We start from the raw sequence: 23,631 nt of genomic DNA on the forward strand, positions 1-23,631 counted from the left end.
AGCTTGATTCCAAGTGTTTCCTGGTACAGAGTTCTAATAAGATACATCACCTACCATTGGTGATAGAGGTGTAACTTACCAATATTCCAACAAAGTAAAAGAAGATTCAATATTCCCTTATGTAGGACCGATCCCACAAAAAGAGAAGGACACATTCAGCTTCCAGAGGTGCCTGCCAACTCAGCATTCTACACACTCTATTGTCCTTTTCATCCCTACTATTTATTCCCACTGGCAAAGCTGATGTGGTCATAATTGTCTTCAAAAAACAGACCAGAGATAATGGGAGACAAGCACTCTAGTAGGAAATAGAGCAAAGCCAAAACCATCGGAAGTATATAAACTCTAGGACTCTGTTGACCTCCTTAGTCCAGATGGCACGAGGGAGACAGCCATGAGTTCTACCCTGGTGATCCCACATCGTACAGGCGGAGGGTTGATCTTTTTAACCATATAAAACATTCTTTAATGTGTGTGATGCCATTCTCTTTATTATATTTTAATGGCAAAAACTAACAAGAAAAAAAGCCACAGACAAGACATCAGTCCCTTAAAGTCAGATGGCTAATAGGGAACAGTTACAAGAATGAATCCATAATTAAACAGGAAGAGCTAGAAGAGACTCCCAGTGTGTGAGGCCTAACTTATTAGATCTCTTCCGCCCAAACAACTGTACTTACTTTTAGCCAACGTTTTAACATGGGTTTGATTAGTTTTTGCTGTTCTTATCCAGTTAAATACATTTCAGTCCAGTTAATTATCTTTCTTATGTGAATTTAGTGAGTGGATAATCATTCTTAAACTTAAGTCAAGGGAAAAGATAGTTTTAGGCTCAGAAATTATAGCTAAATGTCATCTACATTAGACTACACAGACTAAGGAAGTACTTATTTTTACAAAACTTACTTATCATGGAACAAATACTTCAAATAACTTCAACAGAAACCAAGACAGTCTTTAGGGAAAAGCGTGTGTGGGGGGGGCTTCTATATGCAATCCCCTTGGCTTAAAAAAGAAAGCATTTTATATCACTTTACAAAGAAAAACTATATTACTTCCTTAAAAAGAGATCTACAACCACAGTAGCTAGATAAAATTTTTATTTTCAGAATATAATTGAACATATCATATTTTTAAAACTCCAAGCTGCCCATTTTTTCTCTGAATCGTGTGATAAAAATGGCCACGTTTACATATTTAGCTAACTGTACCTTCCTCCTTGCTTTACCAGAGCCTGACTGCATTCAGTGAGGAACTGCTGTGTTTCAGGGAAGGGCCAGGGCCATGCCATGCCCCACCCCCACCCCCACCCCAAGCTCCAGGAGATCAGGCTCAGGTAGTCTAAACCAAGACTGGTACTCTTACTCCCTTTGATTTAGACCGGAGCAGGCAAGTAATCCAATTCCCTTCATCAAAACAGATGGGGCATCTGTTGGGGAGCCTTGCTTTCAAAAAGTGCCACAAAGAAGCAAAGGGCACTGTTCCTCCTCCTCTGTGCAAGCCATGGTGGTCGGCGCTCCGGCAAGAAAGGATCAGCTCAAGAGCACAGAGCCAGGAGCCCTGTAAAGGCTCCTGGAAGAGACAGAGAATCCAGATTCCCAGGGGACCCTTCCCTTTTTCCAGGGTTCTTGTGAATGAGTAACATTTCCTTTGGCAATCTAGATTTCCTGTCATCAACAGACCACTTTAACCAGGCATGATTCTAGCTCCTTGGGAGGTGTGGTATCACTTGATATAGCAACTATGTACAGCAGACTCTATGATTATCCCACTTGATGAATGAATACACTGAGGTATAGACAAGATTATCAATGTGCCCAAATGTCATATCAAATATCATATGTGGTAAATAGCTGGTACTCAGCTGGTCTGACTCCAGGTCCATACTAAACTATCTAAATCTTAAAAACATTTTCTTCAAAGTGGTAATGAAGTAATAACACCAATTAGTTTAAAAATATGTATTCTTTGGAGAAAATTTCGTTTTTCCTAAGTAGAACTTCCATGGTTTCTTAATTATTTAAAATTATTTCAATCACACAATGTTTTTGTATGCCAACATTTACTATAGAATAAAAATTAGCCCTGGCTGGTGTGGCTCAGTGGATCGAGTGCCCACCTGCGAACCAAAGGGTCACAGGTTCAATTCCCAGTCAGGGCACATGCGTGGGTTGTGGGCCAGACCCCAGTAGAATAAAAATTAGTACATTTGCCTTACCAACACTGGTATCAAAGGTAAACTGTCCTTTTTAACAGTTTTGTATTAGAACACCCACATACCAAATTATTTTAGAAGGTTTATGCCATAAGACAGACCAAGGTTAATTAAGTAAAACAGAACTTCTTTCCACTGACATTATTAATCTAAATTGAAAACCAGTTAGCCTGTATCTAGGCAACATAATTATTAATAATTTAAAAAATTTTGAAGCAGATAAACAAAAAAACATTCTCTCACTTGAGTACTCACCTAGTCTCCCACCCATGTGAACATTTTAAGAAAATAAGTGATGAAATAACCAAATAAGGGAATTTTTAACATCAAATCTATTAAAAGTATAATGAAAACACTGTGACTGACAATAAATAATTAAGACTTAAAAAAAAAACAACCTTGGAAGAATTTTATTTTTATACAACAAAATTTACGAGATAAATTCTTAGCTTCATATCATGAGAACAATTCTGCCAGAAGCCCTCGTCTCCACGACAGGAGGCTACTGTTTACAGTGAGGGGTAAGCAATGCTATTTCATGAATTGTAGGGGCTCCCATGCAGAATGAACTAACCAGTTCTAAAAATGTATAAACCTACAGCAGATCCTTGACATGTATGAAAGGATAAGTCTCCAAACCTGACAAATAATCTAAATTCTGAAACAACACTACAGCATATTTATCTCTCATAAAGTGAAGTCACACACAACAAAATTTTAATTTGCCTCTTCATATCCTCTGATTTACTACCTACAAATGAAGAGAAGAACCCATAAGTAGCCTGGAAATCCCACTCATAATCTGCATTATTCACTCCAAATATCTATGCCTTGGCCACATAACAAACGCTGAAGTTGTGATGTTTCAGAATATACAGCAAATATTTGTAACTGCTTATGAGAAACGTGTATTCAAAATACTCTACATTAATTTTAGAGAGACTCAACACAGAGCCTGTCACTTAACTAACTAAAGTGTGTTAGAATAATTTACTTTTAATCCTGACTATAATGGAGGGATAAATTCTGATGCAGTTAGGAAGTTATATCAAAAACACATATAAAAGAATTCATTTAAGTTACCTGTTCTTGCTTCTCCAGCCACTTGTCCACCATCGGGTGACTAGCACTCAGAGATGAGCGAGCATTGTCTCTCTGAAACTGGTTAGACCAGTTACTGGTATCCCGTGGAAGGCTTCTGTAGTTTTCATCTTTCTATTAAAAAAGAAACAAAGTTTTCTCGTAAAAAACCAGACCTTGCAAATTAATGATGCACCTGGTTTGTCAAAAGTAGCAGAAAAATTATTCCACATACTTAAAATATTTCTTAAAGCTTACACAAAGTAGCTGATTGAGGACATTTCATCTAGATTAGACCTGAGAAATGGAACCATATGCCAAGGATAAAGGAGTCGAAGAACTAGAGCAACAAAGGCAGCACACATGTGTGCGCACGTGTGCACACAGGAGGCAAAGCAAGATACTCCACACTCCCTCCCAAACCCATCTCCCCAGGCCAAGTACATGCAAACATATTTCCATACAACAGTTTTACTGGTGTTTTCTTCTTATTTCCAATCTTACAACAATATTGTTAGGTATTTTCTATAGTTTAGCAAAAATGTATAAAATATGGAAGACTAATTAATTTGGCTCCCTATTCTAGGTCTTTGTAGTTTTCTGACTTTGAGCAAGAGACATAAGATCCTCTGGGCTATTCCGTTACCTACTTCTAAGCTATTTTATTCGTAAGCAATAATTCAAATATCAAGTAAAGAAAAAAAATTAGTCTATCCCAATACATGGTACATAATAGACACATGACTGTTCACCCCAACATGCTTATGACAAGTGATATCTTTACAGAAAAACCTTAGTAAATATTTATTTTAAATGCACCAGAACAACCACATGCTATTGGATGTTTCTTTTAAATAACAGCTTAAATAACTTTCCTGTCCAGCTGTAAAACTTAACTTTAATGTTCTAAAAATAAATGAGAAGGCTAGGATAAAACAGGGAACTCAAACATTTCAATAACTAAATCGAAATAAATATTTCCTACAAGAACAAATTTAAAATGTTAACATGACTTCAACCCACTTACATTAATGCCCCGATTCAAGATAAGTAGCAAAATATTCTTAGTAATTTTATTAAGGGTAAGCTGTCTGTACATCTTATATACATGATCAAGTCTAATTCCTCAATTATTAAATCATGAGCAGTGAATATAAACATAGAAACAAAAAAGTGTAATATAACAGGCTTGCACGGTGTGGACCTTAGCAATAGACCAGGATAGTGGTTTTTTTCCTACTCAGGAGTTCCAACAGAGAATAAAACTTAAAATGAATTGAGTCTTGGATCTATTCTGTGATGTATGAAAAAAATGTAATCTATACATATTTACCAGAATAAATTTTAGCATGAAATTTTTAAATTAATCTACAGAAAATACACTTTTAAAACTCAATAGTAGAATTAAACATTAGTGGCAAGTACTTTTTACTAGAAAACTCAGTACACTTCTGGTCAGTGCAGCTCAAGAAACTGTGAGGGGAGATAACCAGGAGGGGAGAGAGATGTTGGTAAGATTCAGATGCCGCTCCAGGCCTGAGACTAGGGACTGACTGTTCAGAGGAATTTGGAAATAGTAAAATAAACAGAGGATGCAGACAAAGTCTGAAGAAAGAATGAAGCAAACGAAAACAACTAAAGCTCATGTATCCCCAAATACTAAGAGCCCCTTCTTAAAATTTGAGCAAGATAACTTAAGAACAAAGCAAAACTATGTGTTTCACATGATGGCCCATAAACTTACTGACAAGAAATTCAAACAAGTCATGAAGGGTGGATAACCTTACTAATGACAGAACCTTAAGTGTCCATGAACAGAAGAGGGATTGGAAGTGTGGAGAAACACAAGTAGAACTTTTATGTCAAGGATCTTGGGGCTAACGACCATTGGCTGGGAGACTGGTGATTCTATTCATTTTCCTCCTCTAAGGTGATTATAACACCAACTTTTTACTTTGAAAATAATTAAACACAAAGCATTAAAAATATATTCTGACTTTTAATAGAAACTGGGTTTCAGAGAATCTAACAGTGTCAGTAAATTAGGGGAAGCTTGTCTTTTCAGAAAAATGCCAAGTAGTAATAGCAGAATAATAAATAAAACCACCATTTTCAACTCCTAATGAAATAATTCATTCAGGCAAAGATAATAGATGGATGTTAAAATGTTTAAGTAAAAGGTTAATACTGAACTGGGTGTTTGCATAGTGACAAAATGCCACTTGCAAAGAGAAGAATATGTCTTTAAAATGAAGAGACCAGATATCGCAAACTTCTCACTTGGTGTAGAGAATCCAGCACACTACTGGTACTCCATTTGATTCCTTTTAGATCCCTGTCAATGTTCCTCTTCCCATAAATGGCTCCAATTTTGACTCTGTATAAACTGCTTACTAGTGTCTCCCCAGACAAGCTCAAAAAGTGGACATTTCAAAGCCTCCTGCCAAAAAACTTCTAGGCACAGGTCACCAACACTAAATTTTTCCTGAATTCATGATCCAAATTTCCCAACAGGATGTCCCAAAGATGCCTGAAAATCAGAAGATTCAAAATGAAACTCATCTATTAATTCTGGCACCATTGTGAGAAATATTCATACTCTCTTCACTAAGTTCCTCCCTCTCTAACCCCACAGCTGCTAGATCTTCATAATTGCTGTTCTTTGTCAAGATTTTTTACTTTGGCCATCATTCATTCAGGATCAACTTGCCTTTCTTCTGAAACTGCAACAGCCTTCTACCCGGACACCGGCTCAGCCTTACCCTCTCCCACAGTGTTCGATGCCAGTGTCTGCAGAGAATGTTTCTAAATATATGTAAGGTCACTTCACACCTGGGACAAGCACTGTGAGTGACCAGAGGAGACTGCAGACAAGGGTGCTCAGTGTGCCACATGCCTCTTCACCTTCACTCATCATCCTTCTGAGCCTAGAAAACTCCAAGAACATTTCTTCTGTAAAGATACCACTTTTCAACCCTCATTTCACAGCATTCCCTGATTATCAATAGAACTAATAATGTCATGCTCTTTGTTACCACACTATATTCTAATTTTACTTCTAATTATATTTCTAACTTATAATTTAGTTAATTTTTTAAATTACTATTTCGACTATTACAGGGAAACCCAGGCAGAACATCAGCATTCACCTTTGCACTCAACCCTTGGCTCAGTGGCCAGCACAGATGACTTTTCTTAAATACAGTATTTTCTATTTTCACATGGTTTCAGAATATTAACGCTTTAAAAGAACACTTCTATGAGTTGTTTTAAAAATTGACAAGGGAATGCCTTAAAAGGCATAAATATAAACTTCAGTGAAAATGTAACAGCAGAATTCTCAGATCTGCACTAACAGATGTATACCACTGGTGTGTACCTACTTCAATTGAATGTCTGTGGAAAATGTGATTATTTCCAATCACATCTAAAAAGCAGTGTGGAACAGTTTCAGTTACATCAATCAAGGCCCGGAATTCACGCAGCAGGCCGCCACAGGACAGTCACAGAAATGCAACAGTTGCCCATTAAAAGGTCTGTCCTGTGGAACTCCACCTGGAAAACTCCACAGTTTCATATTCTTAGAATCAATTCTGGGAAGTTGATTGAAAAGAGTAATAAAATTGACATTAATTCTCATAACAAAAATGTTCTGTTAATTGAACATTGTTATAGTAAAATCAATAATGTATTCATGTGTTAATTTATTTGTGACATGTGAAAAGTAAATTGCAATAATCTTCTGTCATTTTTGGGTAAGTGAAGAATTTCTAAAATATATTATTAATCACTATGCAAAATACACATTATTTTGTTGATAATGTGATGCAAGTATTACTAGCCTTTCAGCCATGATCTTACTGACAATTCTGGCTGACATTTGGACCAGGTGCATACAGAGAGTAAAGTCCTATAAAGCTATGATTCTGTATGTACAATATGAGTGCATCACTCAACATCTTAACTTTAATATATTCTCTACTTCACAATATATGGTTTGATATTAACTGTTTCTAATTGAAGTGTATACAATATGTTCTGTTTTCAATCTGGAAACATTTTTTTGGTGTAAATGATTTTTTTTAATGGTAGTCGTCACTGTGTCTATGGAAGACTAGCTACATCTTGCATGATTCAAATAATTTGAGTCAACTATTTTTAAAAAGTCAAATTTGAAGGTTTAGTGTATTTACAAAACTGTATTTCATAAACTAAAGAATGAAAAACCAAACCAACAATTTTTTTACCATTAATATTCTTTAAACAAGTTGTAGCTGTATTTATAATAAATTACAGATTGTGATTTTAAATCAGTTTCATTCTATGAAAAAAGTAATGCCTCCAATTTGTATACTGGTAAACTTCAAAGTAAAACAAATCTTTTCCTTTAGACTTATAAAAGTTTATCAGCAGTGCCAATATGCAAAATCCTAAAGATTACATTTTTCTAGAAATTTGTCCACCTCACCTAGGTTTTCAAATTTCTTGGCATACAGTTCTTCGTAGTAATTTCTTACAATCCTTTGTATTTCTGAGGTATCAGTTGTAATCTCTCCTCTTTCATTTCTGACTGTGTTTATTTGGATCCCCTCTCTTTTTCTTGATGAGCCTGCTTAAAGCCTTGATGATTTTGTTTATCTTTTCAAAGAACCAGCTCCTGGATTTATTGATCCTTACAATTGTGCTTTTAGTCTCTACATCGTTTAATTCTGCTCTGATCTTGGTTATTTCCTTCCTTCTGTTTGCTCTGGGCTGTCTTTGTTGTTCCTCAAATTCTTGTAGATGTAGGGGTAGGTTGTTTATTTGAAATGTTTCTCTTTTTTAGGTAGGCCTGTATCACTTTGAAGTCCCCTCTCAGGACTGCCTATGCTGTGTCCCATAAGTTTGGGGCTATTGTGAGTTCATTTTCATTTGCTACCAGAAACTTTGATTTCTTCCTTGATCTCATTCTTAACCCATTCATTGTTTAATAGCATGCTATTCAATCTCCATGAGTTTGAGTGTTTTTGAGTTTTTCCTTGAGGATGGTTTCTAGTTTCAGGCCCTGTAGTCTGAGAAAATGCGTGATGTGATGTCAATTTTCTTGAATTTGTTGAGGCTTGTTTTGTGTCCTATCATGTAATCTATCTTTGAAAATGTTCCATGTGCATTTGACCTTTTTTTCCCCCTTTTTAATCCTCCATCTTTGAGGCTGACCCACTCAGCTTTGCTGCTGGATGGGAAACTTTTCCTCTTACCAGAAAACAAACAGATGTTCCTGCCTTGAGCAGGAATTTTTCTTATCATCTAAAAATGTATTGCCAGATCATCAGGTGCCAAAAGCTACCCAGGCTCAGAAATGTGTATTAATTCACTTCTCCCTGGTGGCAGTACCCTGGGTGTGGAGTAAATTTCTTTCAGTGATAGAAAAGTAACTGTCCTCTCAACCCCTAACCTCCCCCAAGCCAATTGCAATTCAACAAAATCTCACAGAACCTACCAATGCTTTCGGAGAGAAGCTTATTCCTGGCATGCTAAGCGGCAACTCCAAGGCTTTTATCTCTCCAAAACAGCTTTTTACCTGATGGCCAGATTTCTTGGCAAGCTCACATTACAGAGATGTATTTAGAGTATTTCATGAACATTACAGGAGTAATGCATATTTCTATGTTAGTGTAAGAACTCCAGTTATGTTTTCACTTTGTTTCAGTGCAAAAAATTCCAAACACATTTTAAAAAGAAAAATCATTAGGAATTGTGCCATATTCTAAAATACAAAATATTCAATGCATATAAATTTCATTTTTACCCTTCTACACATACTATACTTTCAAATATTCCAATGAGGTTTTCAGATTTTAAATTCACAGTATGCTTCAATCTTCAATTGTAGCCAAAGAGAATCCAGTTTGCTGCTTGGTCATTTCCCAAAAATACAAAAGACACATTTTCAGGATGTCTAACCTGAAACTATGAGACTAAAGTGAAATTAGTAACTATAGCTAATTTTAACTACATGAAGCTTGCTAAAATCATCAGTAATCATATTGCTGATTGAAGTAGCAGACCCATTTCCCTCTCTGGGGCCAGAGTTTTGTACCTACTGATGGCTACACCAGAGCATGAATTTGGAAGCAATGCCAAGGCAAAAGCTTAGGAGAAGGTAACAACCATTAATGTTCTGTAAATAGGACTGTTGTGAATGTACTTTCCTGATCTTCAAATCACCCATTAAATAATCATTGAGAATGAGAGAGAGAGAGAGAGAGACAGACAGACAGACAGACAGACAGACAGGGAGGAGGGGGGATAAATCAACTCCCACAAAACAAAACAGGTTCCGTAACCAACTTGTAAACAAAGGCAGAGTTTGACAGTTCCTATTCTTTAACCCAATACCTATTGAGACATTTTTTAAAAAATAAACAAACACACAAGATTTTACTCCAAAGACAGTATTTATCACCACTTATCCTACACACATGGCTATTTTGATGTAATTACCTAAAAAGCATTATTTAAAATCCATGGTGGCCAATGCACTACATGTCATTCCTGACATTGCTAATCTGAGGGCTGCAATTTCCATATTAGCTGTAACTCCTGTTTGTAAATAAGTATAAATACTGGTACATGTATGCATCTCACTTTCCTTCTTGATATTTGCTTTCCTCCACATTCTTAATCATTATTAATGAAAAGGGTGAAAGAGACAAAGGAAAGAGTATGTGTTTATAAAATTTGTTTGTACTTTTTTTTTTAAAGATTTTATTTATTTGTTTTTAGACAGGGGAAGGGAGGAAGGAAGAGAGGGAGAGAAGCGTCAATATGTGGTTGCCTATCACATACCCCCGACTGGGGACCTGGCCCAAAACCCAGGAATGTGCCCTGATTGGGAATAGAACATGTGATGGTGGTTCACAGGCCAGTGCTCAATCCACTAAGCCACACCAGTCAGGGCTATTCATACTTCTGAGCAAAACTATAACAAGACAAAGAGAAAATTCTAATATCCATATATTTTTGTCAAAACAATATTTTGTCTCACAGTAGACTATGTATCATTAGTGATACACAGTTTACTAAAGTGCGACAGAATTTGCAATGAGACACTGATTACACCAACTTCCTTTTAATTTTTAAAAAAATGTAACTTCTTAAAAATTTTTAGATGAAAGTGTCAAAATCTTGATATTGTGAATGCCAAAACCTTTATTAGAGTACCTCTTTATCTCAAATTTCATAAAAAATAAATATTTTATTTTTAGATCTCTATTTTAATCTTCTTTATAGAGTGAATTTAAGTTTGGAACAGAAATTACTAGCAAAAATTAAAAATAATTTACCTAAGCAAATTTTCATTTTATTAAAATACAAAATCTCCTACCAACTACATCAAATTTTATTGTTTTTTTTTTTTTCCTTTGAAATGGGCACATAGTTCTTAAAACTCATTCTGGCCTGAAAAATCTGACCTTATGTCTTTTCCAGTCTTTATGATACATGCTCAACATCTTGTAGATCACAGAGCTACATCAGATCAGTGGGAAACTCAAGAATGTTCAATATGCCAGAAAAAAATTCAAGTTTACTCTCTTTAATACAGAGGTACATGTTAGAGAATTATGATTAATTTTGCAAATAAGTTTCTTGCCACACAGCAAATCTTTCAGGTTAGTTTTATCTCACAACCTACAACTGGCCAGTACCATGTTAACAGTATTAACATCAGATAGGAAATCCCAAGAACATGGAGCCACACTGGGCCAGAAACAGAAAGGAATCTGATACAAGAAGAGCTGGGCCCTGGTTCGTGTGTATCACTGCTAGGAGTGTCATCCCGTAACCAAGATTTGTGGGTTTGATTTCCGGTCACAGCACATGCCTAGGTTGCAGGTTCATCCCCGGTCCAGGTGCAGGTGTGCACAACCCCTGGTGCAGATCCCTGGTTTGGGTGCCTACAAAGGCAACCAATCGATACTTCTCTAGCACTGATGTTTCTCTTTCTCCTTTCCTCTCTCTCCCTCTCTCTCTCTCTCTCTCAAAAAGCAAACAAAAATGTCCTCAGATGAAGATAAAAAAGAAGGGTTGGTCACATCTCTCCCAGAGACCAGGTCACCTCGTAAAGGCCATGATGTTTCCAGGTGACCTACGGAGCACGGACTGCTGTGAAGCCACCACACCTGCTCGTGTAGCAGTCCAGAAAATCCAGACAAAAGAAAGATCAGCAAACCAGCCTCATTCAGGCTACTTCTTTGAAAGAATTTCCCCAGTTGTTCCTAACGGTTCAACAGTTCAGAACACTGTGAAAAACTTCAGATACAGAATTTTAAAGCTGGAAGAAAAAACCTACAAAACATTCAGCTCAACTTCTTACTGTCTAAAAGAAGAAACAGTTCAGAGAAGTTGTGGTAAATGCTGTGTAGAGCTTAGGACAACTAACCAGTCCACATGGCTATCACTACTCACTTTGAATGCCCAGTTTCTGAGTAATGAGATTTCTAACCTCTCACTCCTGATCTGACCAGGAATTACGATTTCCTGGGTCATTTCTGATATCCAGCCATTCCTACACAGTGATCCCTGAGTTCTTGTAGATAAAGTAGGACAAAGAAAGCCATTACTTAATCTTGAAGCACAAATTATACTTATATTAGAAATAGTTGGTTCACTAATAAATACTAGTCTTATGCATAATCATGAATAAAATATTTGTTTTATATTACAATGATGTCTTGCCAGGTATAACCAGGATTATCTCCTTTATGCTATGAAAACTTGTATAAGGTGGTGGGGAGAAGAAGATAAATGGGGAGAAAACGTTATTACTTTTTCAGTTACAAAAATGTTAACTCCACCTGCATTCTGAGAAACTGAGGAACGGAGAGAAATAGAAGAGAAGCCACAAGGAGAGCAGCTGCCATGTTATTTCTTGCACAGCACTTCACAAAACCCACATGGCCACATCACTGTCCTACAGCCAAAAGCATTCCACTAGCAGTAAGAGTAAGGAAGAGAGAAATAGGCCACCATGTTTGAGCCTCCTCCTTCAACCAATGGCAAGGGTACGAGGAAAAAGCAAAATATATAGAAGAACCAAGATGGCGGCGTAGGTAGACACACTGCACCTCCTCACACAACCAGAACTGACAGAAAATCGAACGGCAAGGAAGTCCGACACCAAGGAAATAAAAAATAAACATTCATACAGGCCGGTAGGAGGGGCAGAGAGGACTCGCGTGGCCCGTGGCGGGACCGGGACTGGCGGAGTGTGGGACAAACGGGGCAGGCAGTCCGACCACTAGCAGACCCTGCAACCCCACATTCGCGCACAGATAAACCGAGAGGGCCGGACTCAGAGTGGCGGAGAACGGGGCACGCAGAGCGGCGGGTAGCACCCAGAGGCCCCACATTCGTGCACAGATAAACCAGACTAACCGAGGGGAGTGAAGCAGACTGCGCAACCCAGGGCTCCAGCTCGGGGAGGTGGAACCTCAAACCTCTGATTGAAAACGCCCGTGGGGGTTGGGGCGGCAGCGGGAAAGACTCCCAGCCTCGCAGGAGAGGTTGATGGAGAGACCCACCGGGGCCTAGGGCGTGCACAAGCCCACCCACTCGGGAACCAGCACCAGAGGGGCCCAGTTTGATTGTGGGTAGCGGAGGGAGTGATGAAATCCGGTGGAGAGTGGAGCAGGCGCCATTGCTCCCTCTCGGCCCCTCCCACAGATATAGCGTCACAGCACAGCGACCAGCGTTACCCCACCCTGGTGAACACCTAAGGCTCCGCCCCTTTAAGTAACAGACACACCAAGAAAAAAAGTGGCCCAAATGACAGAACACTTCAAAGCTCAAGAAAAAATACAACAAAGCGAGGAAGAGATAGCCAACCTATCGGATGCACAGTTCAAAACACTGGTTACCAAGATGCTCACAGAATTGGTTGAATCTGTTCAAAAACCAGATGAAAAAATAAAGCCTATGCTAAGAGAAGCAAAGGAAAATGTACAGGGAACCAATAGTGATGCGAAGGAAACTGGGACTCAAATCAACAGTGTGGACCAGAAGGAAGAAAGAAACATCCAACCAGAAAAGAATGAAGAAACAAGAATTCAGAAAAATGAGGAGAGGCTTAGGAACCTCCAGGACATCTTGAAACGTTCCAACATCCAAATTATAGGGGTGCCAGAAGGAGAAGAGGAAGAACAAAAAATTGAAAAGTTATTTGAACAAATAATGAAGGAGAACTTCCCTCATCTGGCAAAGGAAATAGACTTCCAGGAAGTCCAGGAAGCTCAGAGAGTCCCAAAGAAGCTGGACCCAAGGAGGAACACACCAAGGCACATCGTAATTACATTACCCAAGATTAAACGCAAGGACCTACATCCAAGATTACTGTATCCAGCAAAGGTATCATTTAGAATGGAAGGGAAGATAAAGTGCTTCTCAGATCAGGTCAAGTTAAAGAAGTTCATCATCACCAAGCCCTTATTATATGAAATGTTAAAGGGAGTTACCTAAGAAAAAGAAGATCAAAAATAGGAACAGTAAAAATGACAGCAAACTCACAGTTATTAACGACCAAACCTAAAACAAAAACAAGAGTAAACTAGGCAAACAACTAGAACAGGAACAGAACCATAGAGATGGAGATCACATGGAGGGCTGTCAATAGGGGGAGTGGGAGGGGGAGAGAGGGGGAAAGGTACAGAGAATAAGTAGCATAAATGATAGGTAGAAAATAGACAGGGGGAGGGTAAGAATAGTGTAGGAAATGTAGAAGCCAAAGAACTTATAAGTATGACCCATGGACATGAACTATAGGGGGGGAATGTGGGAGGGAGGGGGCGGGCAGGATGGAGTGGAGTGAGGGGGGGGGTGGCAATGGGACAACTGTAATAGCATAATCAATAAATATATTTTTTAAAAAAGAAAAAAAAAGAAAAAGCAAAATATAAGTATTCAGGTCAGATGACATATTGAAGAGTCTGAATCGCTTTCTAAAACTAAAATATTAAGACCAACCTCTGACTAATGCTGCTTGACTCTAAAGAGAAAATTTAACTCTGAAACAATTTTCAAATATTTTTAAAGTGGTACATATTTCATATTTTGAAGGCAAGAAATACTCATCCACATCTCATTTTCTTCCAAAAATACATAATTGTAAATGTTTGTATCTCAAAGCCAAAATTGTAAATAACAATAGCATTTTGCATCTGGAGCAATTTGCATAATACCAAGAGAATGGAACAGATGCTAGGCGTGAGGGACAGAATGTAAAGTATTTACAGTAGTTGCCTAATTCCAAAATAACTATAGTCTTACACATTATCTAAATGTGCTATATATTTTTATATTTATCTAAATACTTTCACCTTAATTTTAAACGTTATACATTCAAATAAATTGCTAAAATTAAAAAATCAAGAAACTTATGCCATGTACAAGTAGCCTGCCAATGTAAATATTAACACTTTCTTCTTATCCTTTTTAATCCACAATCTTAACTTCAATGAACTGGGTGGATCAGCAGAACAACTGGCTAATTTCCATGATGTCCCTGGGTACATTCTACAGTTTAGCTTTCTTAAAGTTTTCCCCTTAATTATGAAATTGCTTCCTCACATAAACCAGCTCCACAGATACATTTTTGAAAATGTTATTTTCACGTGTAATTCCAACCTACTTACTAATTCTTAATGCAATAAGGGTTGTTCTAGAGAATTCCATGTCCCTGTGGGAGGCATTTAGCAGAAAGAAATCAATGACTAAAACTTCTGAAGAATCCAGTCCTTCTCTGCAACCTCATCAGCAGAAAAAGCATGTGCTCTGAGCAGAACATTAATTAATACAGAAACTATTTTTTGTCCTCAAAGTGTAAGTGAAAAGTAAAATTTACAGAAACGTGATTACGGAAAAATTATGAGCAATCCCTGTTGAAACTCCCACCTGCCCCCCCACCCAAAAAAACCTTTAACAATCGGAGAAAACTGGAAACAAAACTGCTGCTGCACCAGGATGTCTTAACAAAAATAAAGACAAAAGTGGGAGTGCCCAGCTGCTGGAATGCGGCATGTTTAAAACTAATAATCATTTCTAAAATTCAGGCTTGTCATGGGGAGACTGATAAACATAAATCAGCATTTAATAAAATCCGTTCAATTTCTAATATAACTTATTAACAAAGAGAAAATACGTTTCAGGGAATGAACAGGTCTGTCAGAAGGCTCACACAAACCCTCAGGCTGATTTGTGGTTCCACACATTCAATTAATGCCACCTCTGATTCTCTCACTTGTAAAACTGGGGTTTAAAAAACTTCTCATTTGGAAGAAGTTGGGATTTACAGAAGAGTTGCAAAAATAGTACACAGAACCCCTATACAGTCTTCACCCAACTTCCTCCAACGTTATCATCTTACATATAACCTCACTCTACTTGTCAAAACAAAGAAATCAGTGCTGGTAAAATACTATTAACTAAAGATACATGAAATTCACCAGGTTTGTTTTTGTTTTTTTACTCAGTCGTCATTTCTTGTAGGATCCCAAAGTGCATTTAGTCATGTCTCCTTAATCTCCTCTGATCTGACACAAAATTTCAGTCTTTCCTAGATTCTTATGACCATGACATTCCTGAAGGTAACTGGTCAGATATTTTGTAGAATGTCCCTAAATTTTGATTTGTCCAAACAGTCCTGAATAATCACACTGGAGTTGTCACTTTGAGTGAAAATCCCACTGAGGTGATAAGTGCTCATCTCCTCACATCATAATTGTCAAGATGGGCGGGGATATCCGCCTGGCAACCTAAGCCTGCCCCTTATCCTATCAAAGAGGTCGGAATGTCAGGATGGGCGGGGTAGGACACAATGGCAGCCGAACTACAACCTGGAAGAGACAGCTGACATCAAACCAGGGAACCACCAATGATAGATTGCCACTTTGTTCCAGGAGACCAATCCCTAGCCCCCATGAAGAGAGCCAACCAGAATTTGGTGCATAAAACCCTGCCATATTCCCTGCTTGGGCGCGACTTCCCCAGCCCCGCTCTGCAGACCGGGGAACCTCACCCGGGTGCGCAAACCCCAATAAAGATCTATACTGTCTAATTTTGTGGCTGATTGGCACTTCTTCCTCGGCAGAGCCTAAGAAAACCTTTCAATAATATCTATCACAGTGACTGAACACCACTCATGTTAACCTTGATCACTTGGTTAAGGTAAGTCTACCACTCCTCCACTGTAAATTTAGTATTTTTCACACCCCATCCTCTGTTCTTTAGAAAGAAATTACTAAGTGTAGTCATTCCTGAAGTGGAGGAGAATTAAGCTCCACCTTCTGGAGGAAGAAGTGTTATACATACTATTTCGAATTCTTCTATAAGGAAATTTATCCCTTTTCCCCATTTATGATATTCAATTATTTATTAACATCAGTATAATCTCATGAATATTTTTTGGTCTTTGGGTAATAATCTAATTATATCATTGCTTGCTTTGCTGTTATGAAGCTGTTTTAAGCAACCCACCTAAAATATCAAGAGGAAACCCCATTTAGAAACTTCTACTCAAGGCGGTGGCATAGGAAAACACAACAGTCACTTCCTCCCACAAATACATCAAAATTACAACCAAACTACAGAGTAATCATAATTCAGAAGTGCCTGAAATCTGACTGAATGGAAGCCATGCAACTAGAAAATAAGTGAAGAAGCCACATCGAGTCTGGTCGGAGGGGCAGAGGCATGGAATGAGCACGGTGCATAAAAATCAGGAGGGATATTTTGACTATAGGTGTAGTTCCTTCCTTGGGAGCAAGAGGTTCAAGCCCCATACCAGCACCCCCAGCCCAGGGCTGCAGTGACAGGAAGAGAAGTCCCCATACTTCTGGCTTTAGAAACCAGCAGGGATTGAGACTCAGTGAAACAGAGGGCTACTGGAGTCCCAGGTAGGTCATCTTAAAGGGCATGCACAAACTTAACTAAAATTCACTCCCTGTGAGCTCCAGCGCTGGTGCAGCAGCTTAAAAGACACTAGAGGCATATGGGGAGGAACTGAATTGTCTGACATCAGGGCAAAAGCTGGGGACAGCTTTCTGCCACACAGAACTGCTGGCAGAAACCACTGTTCCTTTGATGAACCCACCCCCACCCCCACCCCCAGAGAATCAGCAGGCGGTACCACATCTGAGTCTCCATCAACATGCCTCACACTGTTGCCCTGAGGCCCTGCCCCACCCAACGTTCAGAAGTACCCTAGCTGTTTCCAGTGGCTTTTCCATACAAGTGGTCTGTCCAGGCTCATGCTTCAGACTTTGCTAAAATCTCTCCAAAAAAGCAGCATTTGGCCTCAGAAAGTCCTATAATTCTCACTGAGTGGCCATAGGCACAGCACTGACAGCAGCTGGCCTTGGTTCACAGCCTGGCCTCAACAAGGCACCACCAACCCCAACACCAGCCGCAGCCATCCACAGATCACACTGTAGCCCATACCATGTGGCCCGAGGCAAAACACAGGTGGTAGCTGACTTCGTCTGCATCCCCCAGGAGGCCCCAGAGACAGTACACCCAGTGGAAAGATTCAGATCACATCCAAGTACTACCCAACCACCTCCACAAATGACACACTCAAGGGGCAGACTCAGTGGGCACCTAAGTCCCCTGCACAGCTGATCCTTTAGGTTGGTTGTAACCAGTCCTTGCAGCTGGCTACCTGGGGGTAAATCCCTCCCATTTACTTGCTAACAGCAATCAAGGCTCAACTATAGCAAGAGGATGTACACAGCCCACACAGGGGCCACACCTCAAGGGCCCAGCTTGGGTGACTGGGGAGGCTGTGCCTCTGGACCCTATAGAACGCTACTACATTAGGCCACTCTATAAAGCCTGGGAGGGGTAGCAGTTTGACCTAATACATAGAAACAAATACAGGGAAGCTGTTAAAATGAAGAGACAAAGAAACATGTCCCCAAATGGAAGAACAAAACAAAACTCTAAAAGGTAACTAAAAGAAAAAAGGGATACAAGCAATCTACTAGATGCAGAATTGAAAACACTGGTAATAAGGATGATCAATGAACTTAGTGAGAACATCAACATAAAAAAATGAATAAAAAATGACCAGTCGAGAAATGAAGGATACAATAACTGAAATAATGAATAATGTACAGGGAACAGTATAGCAGATGAAGCTGAAAATCAAAACAGCAATCTGGAATATAAGGAAGAAAAAAAAAACAATCATAACAGAAAAAAGAAAAAAGAATCCAAGAAAACGAAGATAGTGTAAGGAGCCTCTGGGACAACTTCAAGCATGACAACATTTGCATCATACGGGTGCCAGTAGGACAAGAGAGAAAGAAATTGAAACCCCAGTTGAAGAGAGAATGATAGAAAACTTCCCTAACCTGTTGAAGGAAATAGACATATAATTCCAGGAAGTGCAGAGAGTCCCAAACAAGATGAATCTAAGAGGCTCACACCAAGACACATCATAATTAAAATGCCAAATTAAAGACAAAGAGAAAATCTTAAAAGCAGTAAGAGAAAAGCAGTTAATTACCTACAAGGGAGCTCCCATAAGAGTGTCAGCAGATTTCTCAAAAGAAACTTTGCAGGCCAGAAGGGACTGGCAAGGAATAGTCAAAGAGATGAAAGGCAAGGTCCTACAACCAAGATTACTCTCAATTTAGAATCAAACCTACTATTTAGAGGCAAAGAACAGATAAAGAGCTTCCCAAAAAAGAAAAAGTTAAAAGAGTTCATCACCACCAAATTGATATTATATAAAATGTTGAAGGGTCTTCTTCAAGAAGGAAAAGGAGATAAAAAATATGAACAAAGAAATGGCAATATATACATAGCTATCAACAACTGAATCTAAAAAACAAAATAAACTAGCAGAACAAAAACAGAATCAGAAAGAAAATTTTGACAGTTGCCAGATGGGAGAGGTATTGGGAGGGATGGGTGAAAAAAGTGAAGGGATTACGAAGTACAAACTGGTTGTTACAGAATAGTCATGGGATGTGAAGTATACCATAGGGACTATAGTCAATAATATTCTCTTAACTAGGTATGGTGTCAGATGGGTGTAAGGAGTACCTGGATGATCACTTAGTAAGTTATATAATGTCTACTCACTGGGGTGTATATCTGAAACTAATGTAATAACGTATGTCAACTAAAACTGAAACGTCAAACGACTTTTAAAAAAATCAAGAAGAGGGCTGCGCATATAATTTCTCAACAACAATAAAAAATCAGACCCTGGCCAGGTAGCTCAGTTGGTTAGCGCATGATCCCAATAGGGTTTGATTCCCAGTCAGGGCACATTTAAGAATCACCCAATGAATACATAAAAAAGCGGAACAACAAATCAATGTTTCTTTCTCTCTCCCCCCTTCCTCTCTCCCTTCCTGTCTCTCTAAAATCAATCATATTTTTTTTAAATAGCAAATCAATCACAAGTATTAAAGACACAAACACAAAAATTTCTCCCAAAAGGGGGATAGAAATGAAGATCAGTTAACATTAAAAAATTATTAGTAGTGATATTAATGAAGCTAGCATATTTTTATTTTTAAAACTAAGATCTTAAGAGGTTTTATGAAATTATTCCAGTTGTAATAATAAATAAATGTTCATTATCCTTATATTCATATTTTAATTTCCTAACAAAGTTCTGGAGGAGATAAAGTAATGAGTTTATTATATAATATTTTACAGTTTAAAATATTCAGCTAATGAACATTGAGCCATACATGAAGTCTGTAAATTTGTTGGGAAGTGGGTGGCATACTTGTTTACAGCACAAAATTTGAAACTGTACAATCTACAGTATATAATTATTGTATCACAACTTTATCATTTAACAGTAAGCTTAATTATTTGACTTTTAATATTAGGTGAATTATTTAAACTCTTTAAGCCTTTACTTCCTCATCAATAAAATGGGAATACCAACAATACGTACCCTTCAAAGGGTGAACAAATGAGATATAAATGTAACACACCAAGCATAGTTCCTGTCAAGAAGCAAGTAGTCAAAGCAGGCTGGCTATCAAAACCTCTGAAACAGGCAGTGTTCAGAGATGGAACAGATAGAAACCATTTCGCCACCAACACTGCAAGAAAAAAAACCTTGACTGAAATGCAGTTCTCTGAAGGCAGTCTGGAACATTATGGCACCCAGAATACTTGCAAACTAAAACCAGAGCTGCCAGAGCAGCTTGCTTCTACATAGCAGGTACTCCGGTCCCAAATCCTATCTTATAATTTTCTTGTTAATGACAGGACATGAAGTAAGTAGATCTAACTTCATAACTCAAAGTAAGTAGGTTTATATGCTAAAATATGAAAAATTTAAAATAGAAATCAACTTAAAAAATGAAAGGAGGCCAAAATTTTTTAAGTGTAAACTGACTGTGAATTTTTGTTCAATACGATGGAATCGATGCCATTTCTTGGTCTCTCCCCCAAGTCGACGAAAGCAGGCATAGCATTCATTTACCTCTGCACTACATGTATCTTTGAGGTGCTCTAATAAGTATTCTGATGTTACTTTGAATTTATATTCCTAAGTACCTTATGAATTCTAAAAGCAGCACATCCAGGCTCAAAAATGTCCCCAACAGCACCTCAGGATTTTATAACTTTGGGTACAAATTACAATATGTAAAGCATATAAAGGCAAGCTATATTCCTAAATATAGCACAAACTCAGATGAGACAAGGTTATTAACTATCTGGACTAGGTAGGCTTGACAGGAGCAGTTGGCCCATTGTAGCAATGATTAGAACCATCTCTTACTGAAAGCCCTGCATTCAAGTTAGGATCTTTAAATATGCAAAACAGAAGGGTGAAACTTATTGTTTTAGAGGACTTTAACAGGTGTCAACCCCCAAACTATGTGCCTGTTAAGGACTCCTGGTGGCTAAATTGGGCTCTCTCAGGCTCTCCAGCCTCCAGGGGAAAGGCCCAGACTGAGCTGCCAAGCCTCCTGCACTGTGCCTCTGCCATCTGAGCAGATACAAAGGAGTTCCTGGAGCATTATTTCAATCAAAAGATCTGAGACTTTCTCTGTGCGATCAGAGTTGATTAACTATATCCTCATCTGAATCTTTACCAACCAATCAGAGCACCTCCATTCCAACCAATCAGGGCAATGCTATTTGGACAAACCAAACTGCAGATTTGGAATCCTTATTTGCATATAAATGGGCCAATCACGGACTGGGGTTGGGCATTCTACTCAATATACACCAGCTTTACCTTTGCTTCCATGGAGCATTTGGCTACATGTCTCTGGTTTGCAAACTGAGCTGTAACACCTGAGCTGCTTTGCCTGAGATTTCTTAAACTGAGCTGTTCCATGCCTGAGCTGTCTTATAGCCAAGCTGTTTCCATAGCCTACCTGTTACACAACTGAGCTGTATTACAATTGACCTGTTTCAAAACTAAGTGGTTTTCAATGAATAAAGTCTTCCCCTTCACTATACCCCAAATTGGGCACTCCAGCTGGCACTGAATTCTTGGAGACAACTTTCTGTTAATATAGGAAATACAAATATTTCAGCAGAATAGTCTAAGATTTAGGTCTCAGTTGGATCTCCGATGAAGCGAATGTCCGAGAAAATTAAACACAGCTGTAGGTTTCTCACAGAGGAAACAGGTGGTTTTAACAAACTCTTAGCTCACCCTTTGAAGTTTAAGATGGTTACTGTAACTATCAGGTAGCTATGTTTGACTTATAATCAAGAAATAAACAATTTTTTAAATAGCCAACTGGTCAAGCATACTAGTTTAAAAATAAAATGGTATATTCAAATTTATCAATATGACTGGCCTTATATATTAGAAAGAATCAAGGAAAAAAACAGACTAGAAGCAGAAGAGTTGAGAAGGAGATGAGGAAGCAAAGAAATAGGTAAATGTGGACTATCACTTTAAAATGAAGAAATAAATGTAATGAATGAATGGCAAGCAAGAAGCTATTTTAGGGTAGCATGCTGTACAAGTAAATCTTAACTAATAATATGTTGTTTGCACATCAGCCGCCAAAGTGTTCTCACTCTCAATAAAACATGGAATGAATGGGCATTTTCAGGAGGTTCCTTGTATGAATTCGCACTAGTGACCTTATACATGATACTGAGAATTTAGTGTCAAGACCCTATGTCTCCAAATGCACTTTTAGTTAAGATGCTGGAGGGGATGCACAAAGCAACAGACAGAAACATTATTTGTTTCATATCTCTGTCTAGAAAAAATATTTACTGATCTAGCTTTGCATTGATAGAAAAGTGTCAAATATCTCAAAGTGTTTTTGTAATACTCCTCTTAAAACTCAAAAAAATCATTTTAATTGATTTTCATTTGGAAATGATAAATTTGGGCAATTTAACTGTGAAAAGAAGTATCACAAAAAGCAAATATGGTTCCAGATGCTATCCTGCTACAATAGGAAAAAAAAAAAAGGGCTATAAAGAAGAACATATCCAAATAACCATCATACTCCACTTGCCCTCTCTTAACAGGCATGCACACTTTCCCTTTTCAGCTAGACCTGAGTTCTCCAAAAAACAAAACAAAACCCCAGCTATGCCCCAGAATCAACAGAGCAGCTTTAAATAAACACACACAAATTTCCTGAAGTGGGTAAAGGAACCTGTTGATGTGAATATTTGTGTTTCATCTTTTAAATGTTCGGGGTAATTATGGTACAAAGTGAAATGGAACCATTAAAGTGTGTGGTAAGACAGTACAGTACCAGTTGCTTGTCTTCATCCTCTTCCTCCTCCCCTCCAGCTAACCCCACGCAGGTCTTCTCAGAGTACTTCATACATCATTTTATTATTCATGATTTTATGAGAAATGATTATCAACTAGTTTTAAAAAATATTTACTTCCTTGGTCAAGTACGTCTATTTCAGAAATTTATTCTAGGAAAACAGTCAGAGATGACAATATAAATTATAAGCTTTCTGATGGATATTTCTAAAAATTACTCATAAGAGCAAATAAAATTGGCAAAAGCATAAATATCAAGCAACAACAAAAAAATCAAATAAAGTTAATAAATACAAACTACCCCCCAAAATCAGTATATAAAAGAACATTATGCAAGCTATCAATATTTGTGGGACATAGGAAACTGCTCTCAACATAACGCAAATAAGAAAATATGCAGAAAATTAAACTATACTTGTTGGATGATTCCCCATTGGTAATAAGAACAGCCACCAGTTTATACAGAGCTATGTGGTCCTGAAGGTAACACTCCAAACTGCCAATACTACTCATCTTCAAGATTAGAAATTACTTATCTGCTTCCTTATACTTTTCGGTATTTATA

At 38.1% G+C, this 23,631-nt stretch overlaps 1 protein-coding gene across 17 annotated transcripts in view; it reads right to left on the minus strand.

Moving 5' to 3' along the window:
• PARD3 (par-3 family cell polarity regulator) overlaps positions 1-23,631 on the minus strand; it is a 715,988-nt gene that overhangs the window by 387,664 nt on the left and 304,693 nt on the right. For all 17 annotated transcript variants that reach the window (XM_053922257.2, XM_053922260.2, XM_053922267.2 and 14 more), the window contains exon 5: positions 3,299-3,430. In XM_053922257.2, coding sequence (XP_053778232.1) covers positions 3,299-3,430 — 132 coding nt within the window. The remainder of the gene's footprint in view (positions 1-3,298; positions 3,431-23,631) is intronic.

Source organism: Desmodus rotundus, chromosome 4 (assembly GCF_022682495.2).
Source record: "Desmodus rotundus isolate HL8 chromosome 4, HLdesRot8A.1, whole genome shotgun sequence".
Classification (NCBI taxonomy): Eukaryota; Metazoa; Chordata; class Mammalia; order Chiroptera; family Phyllostomidae; genus Desmodus; species Desmodus rotundus.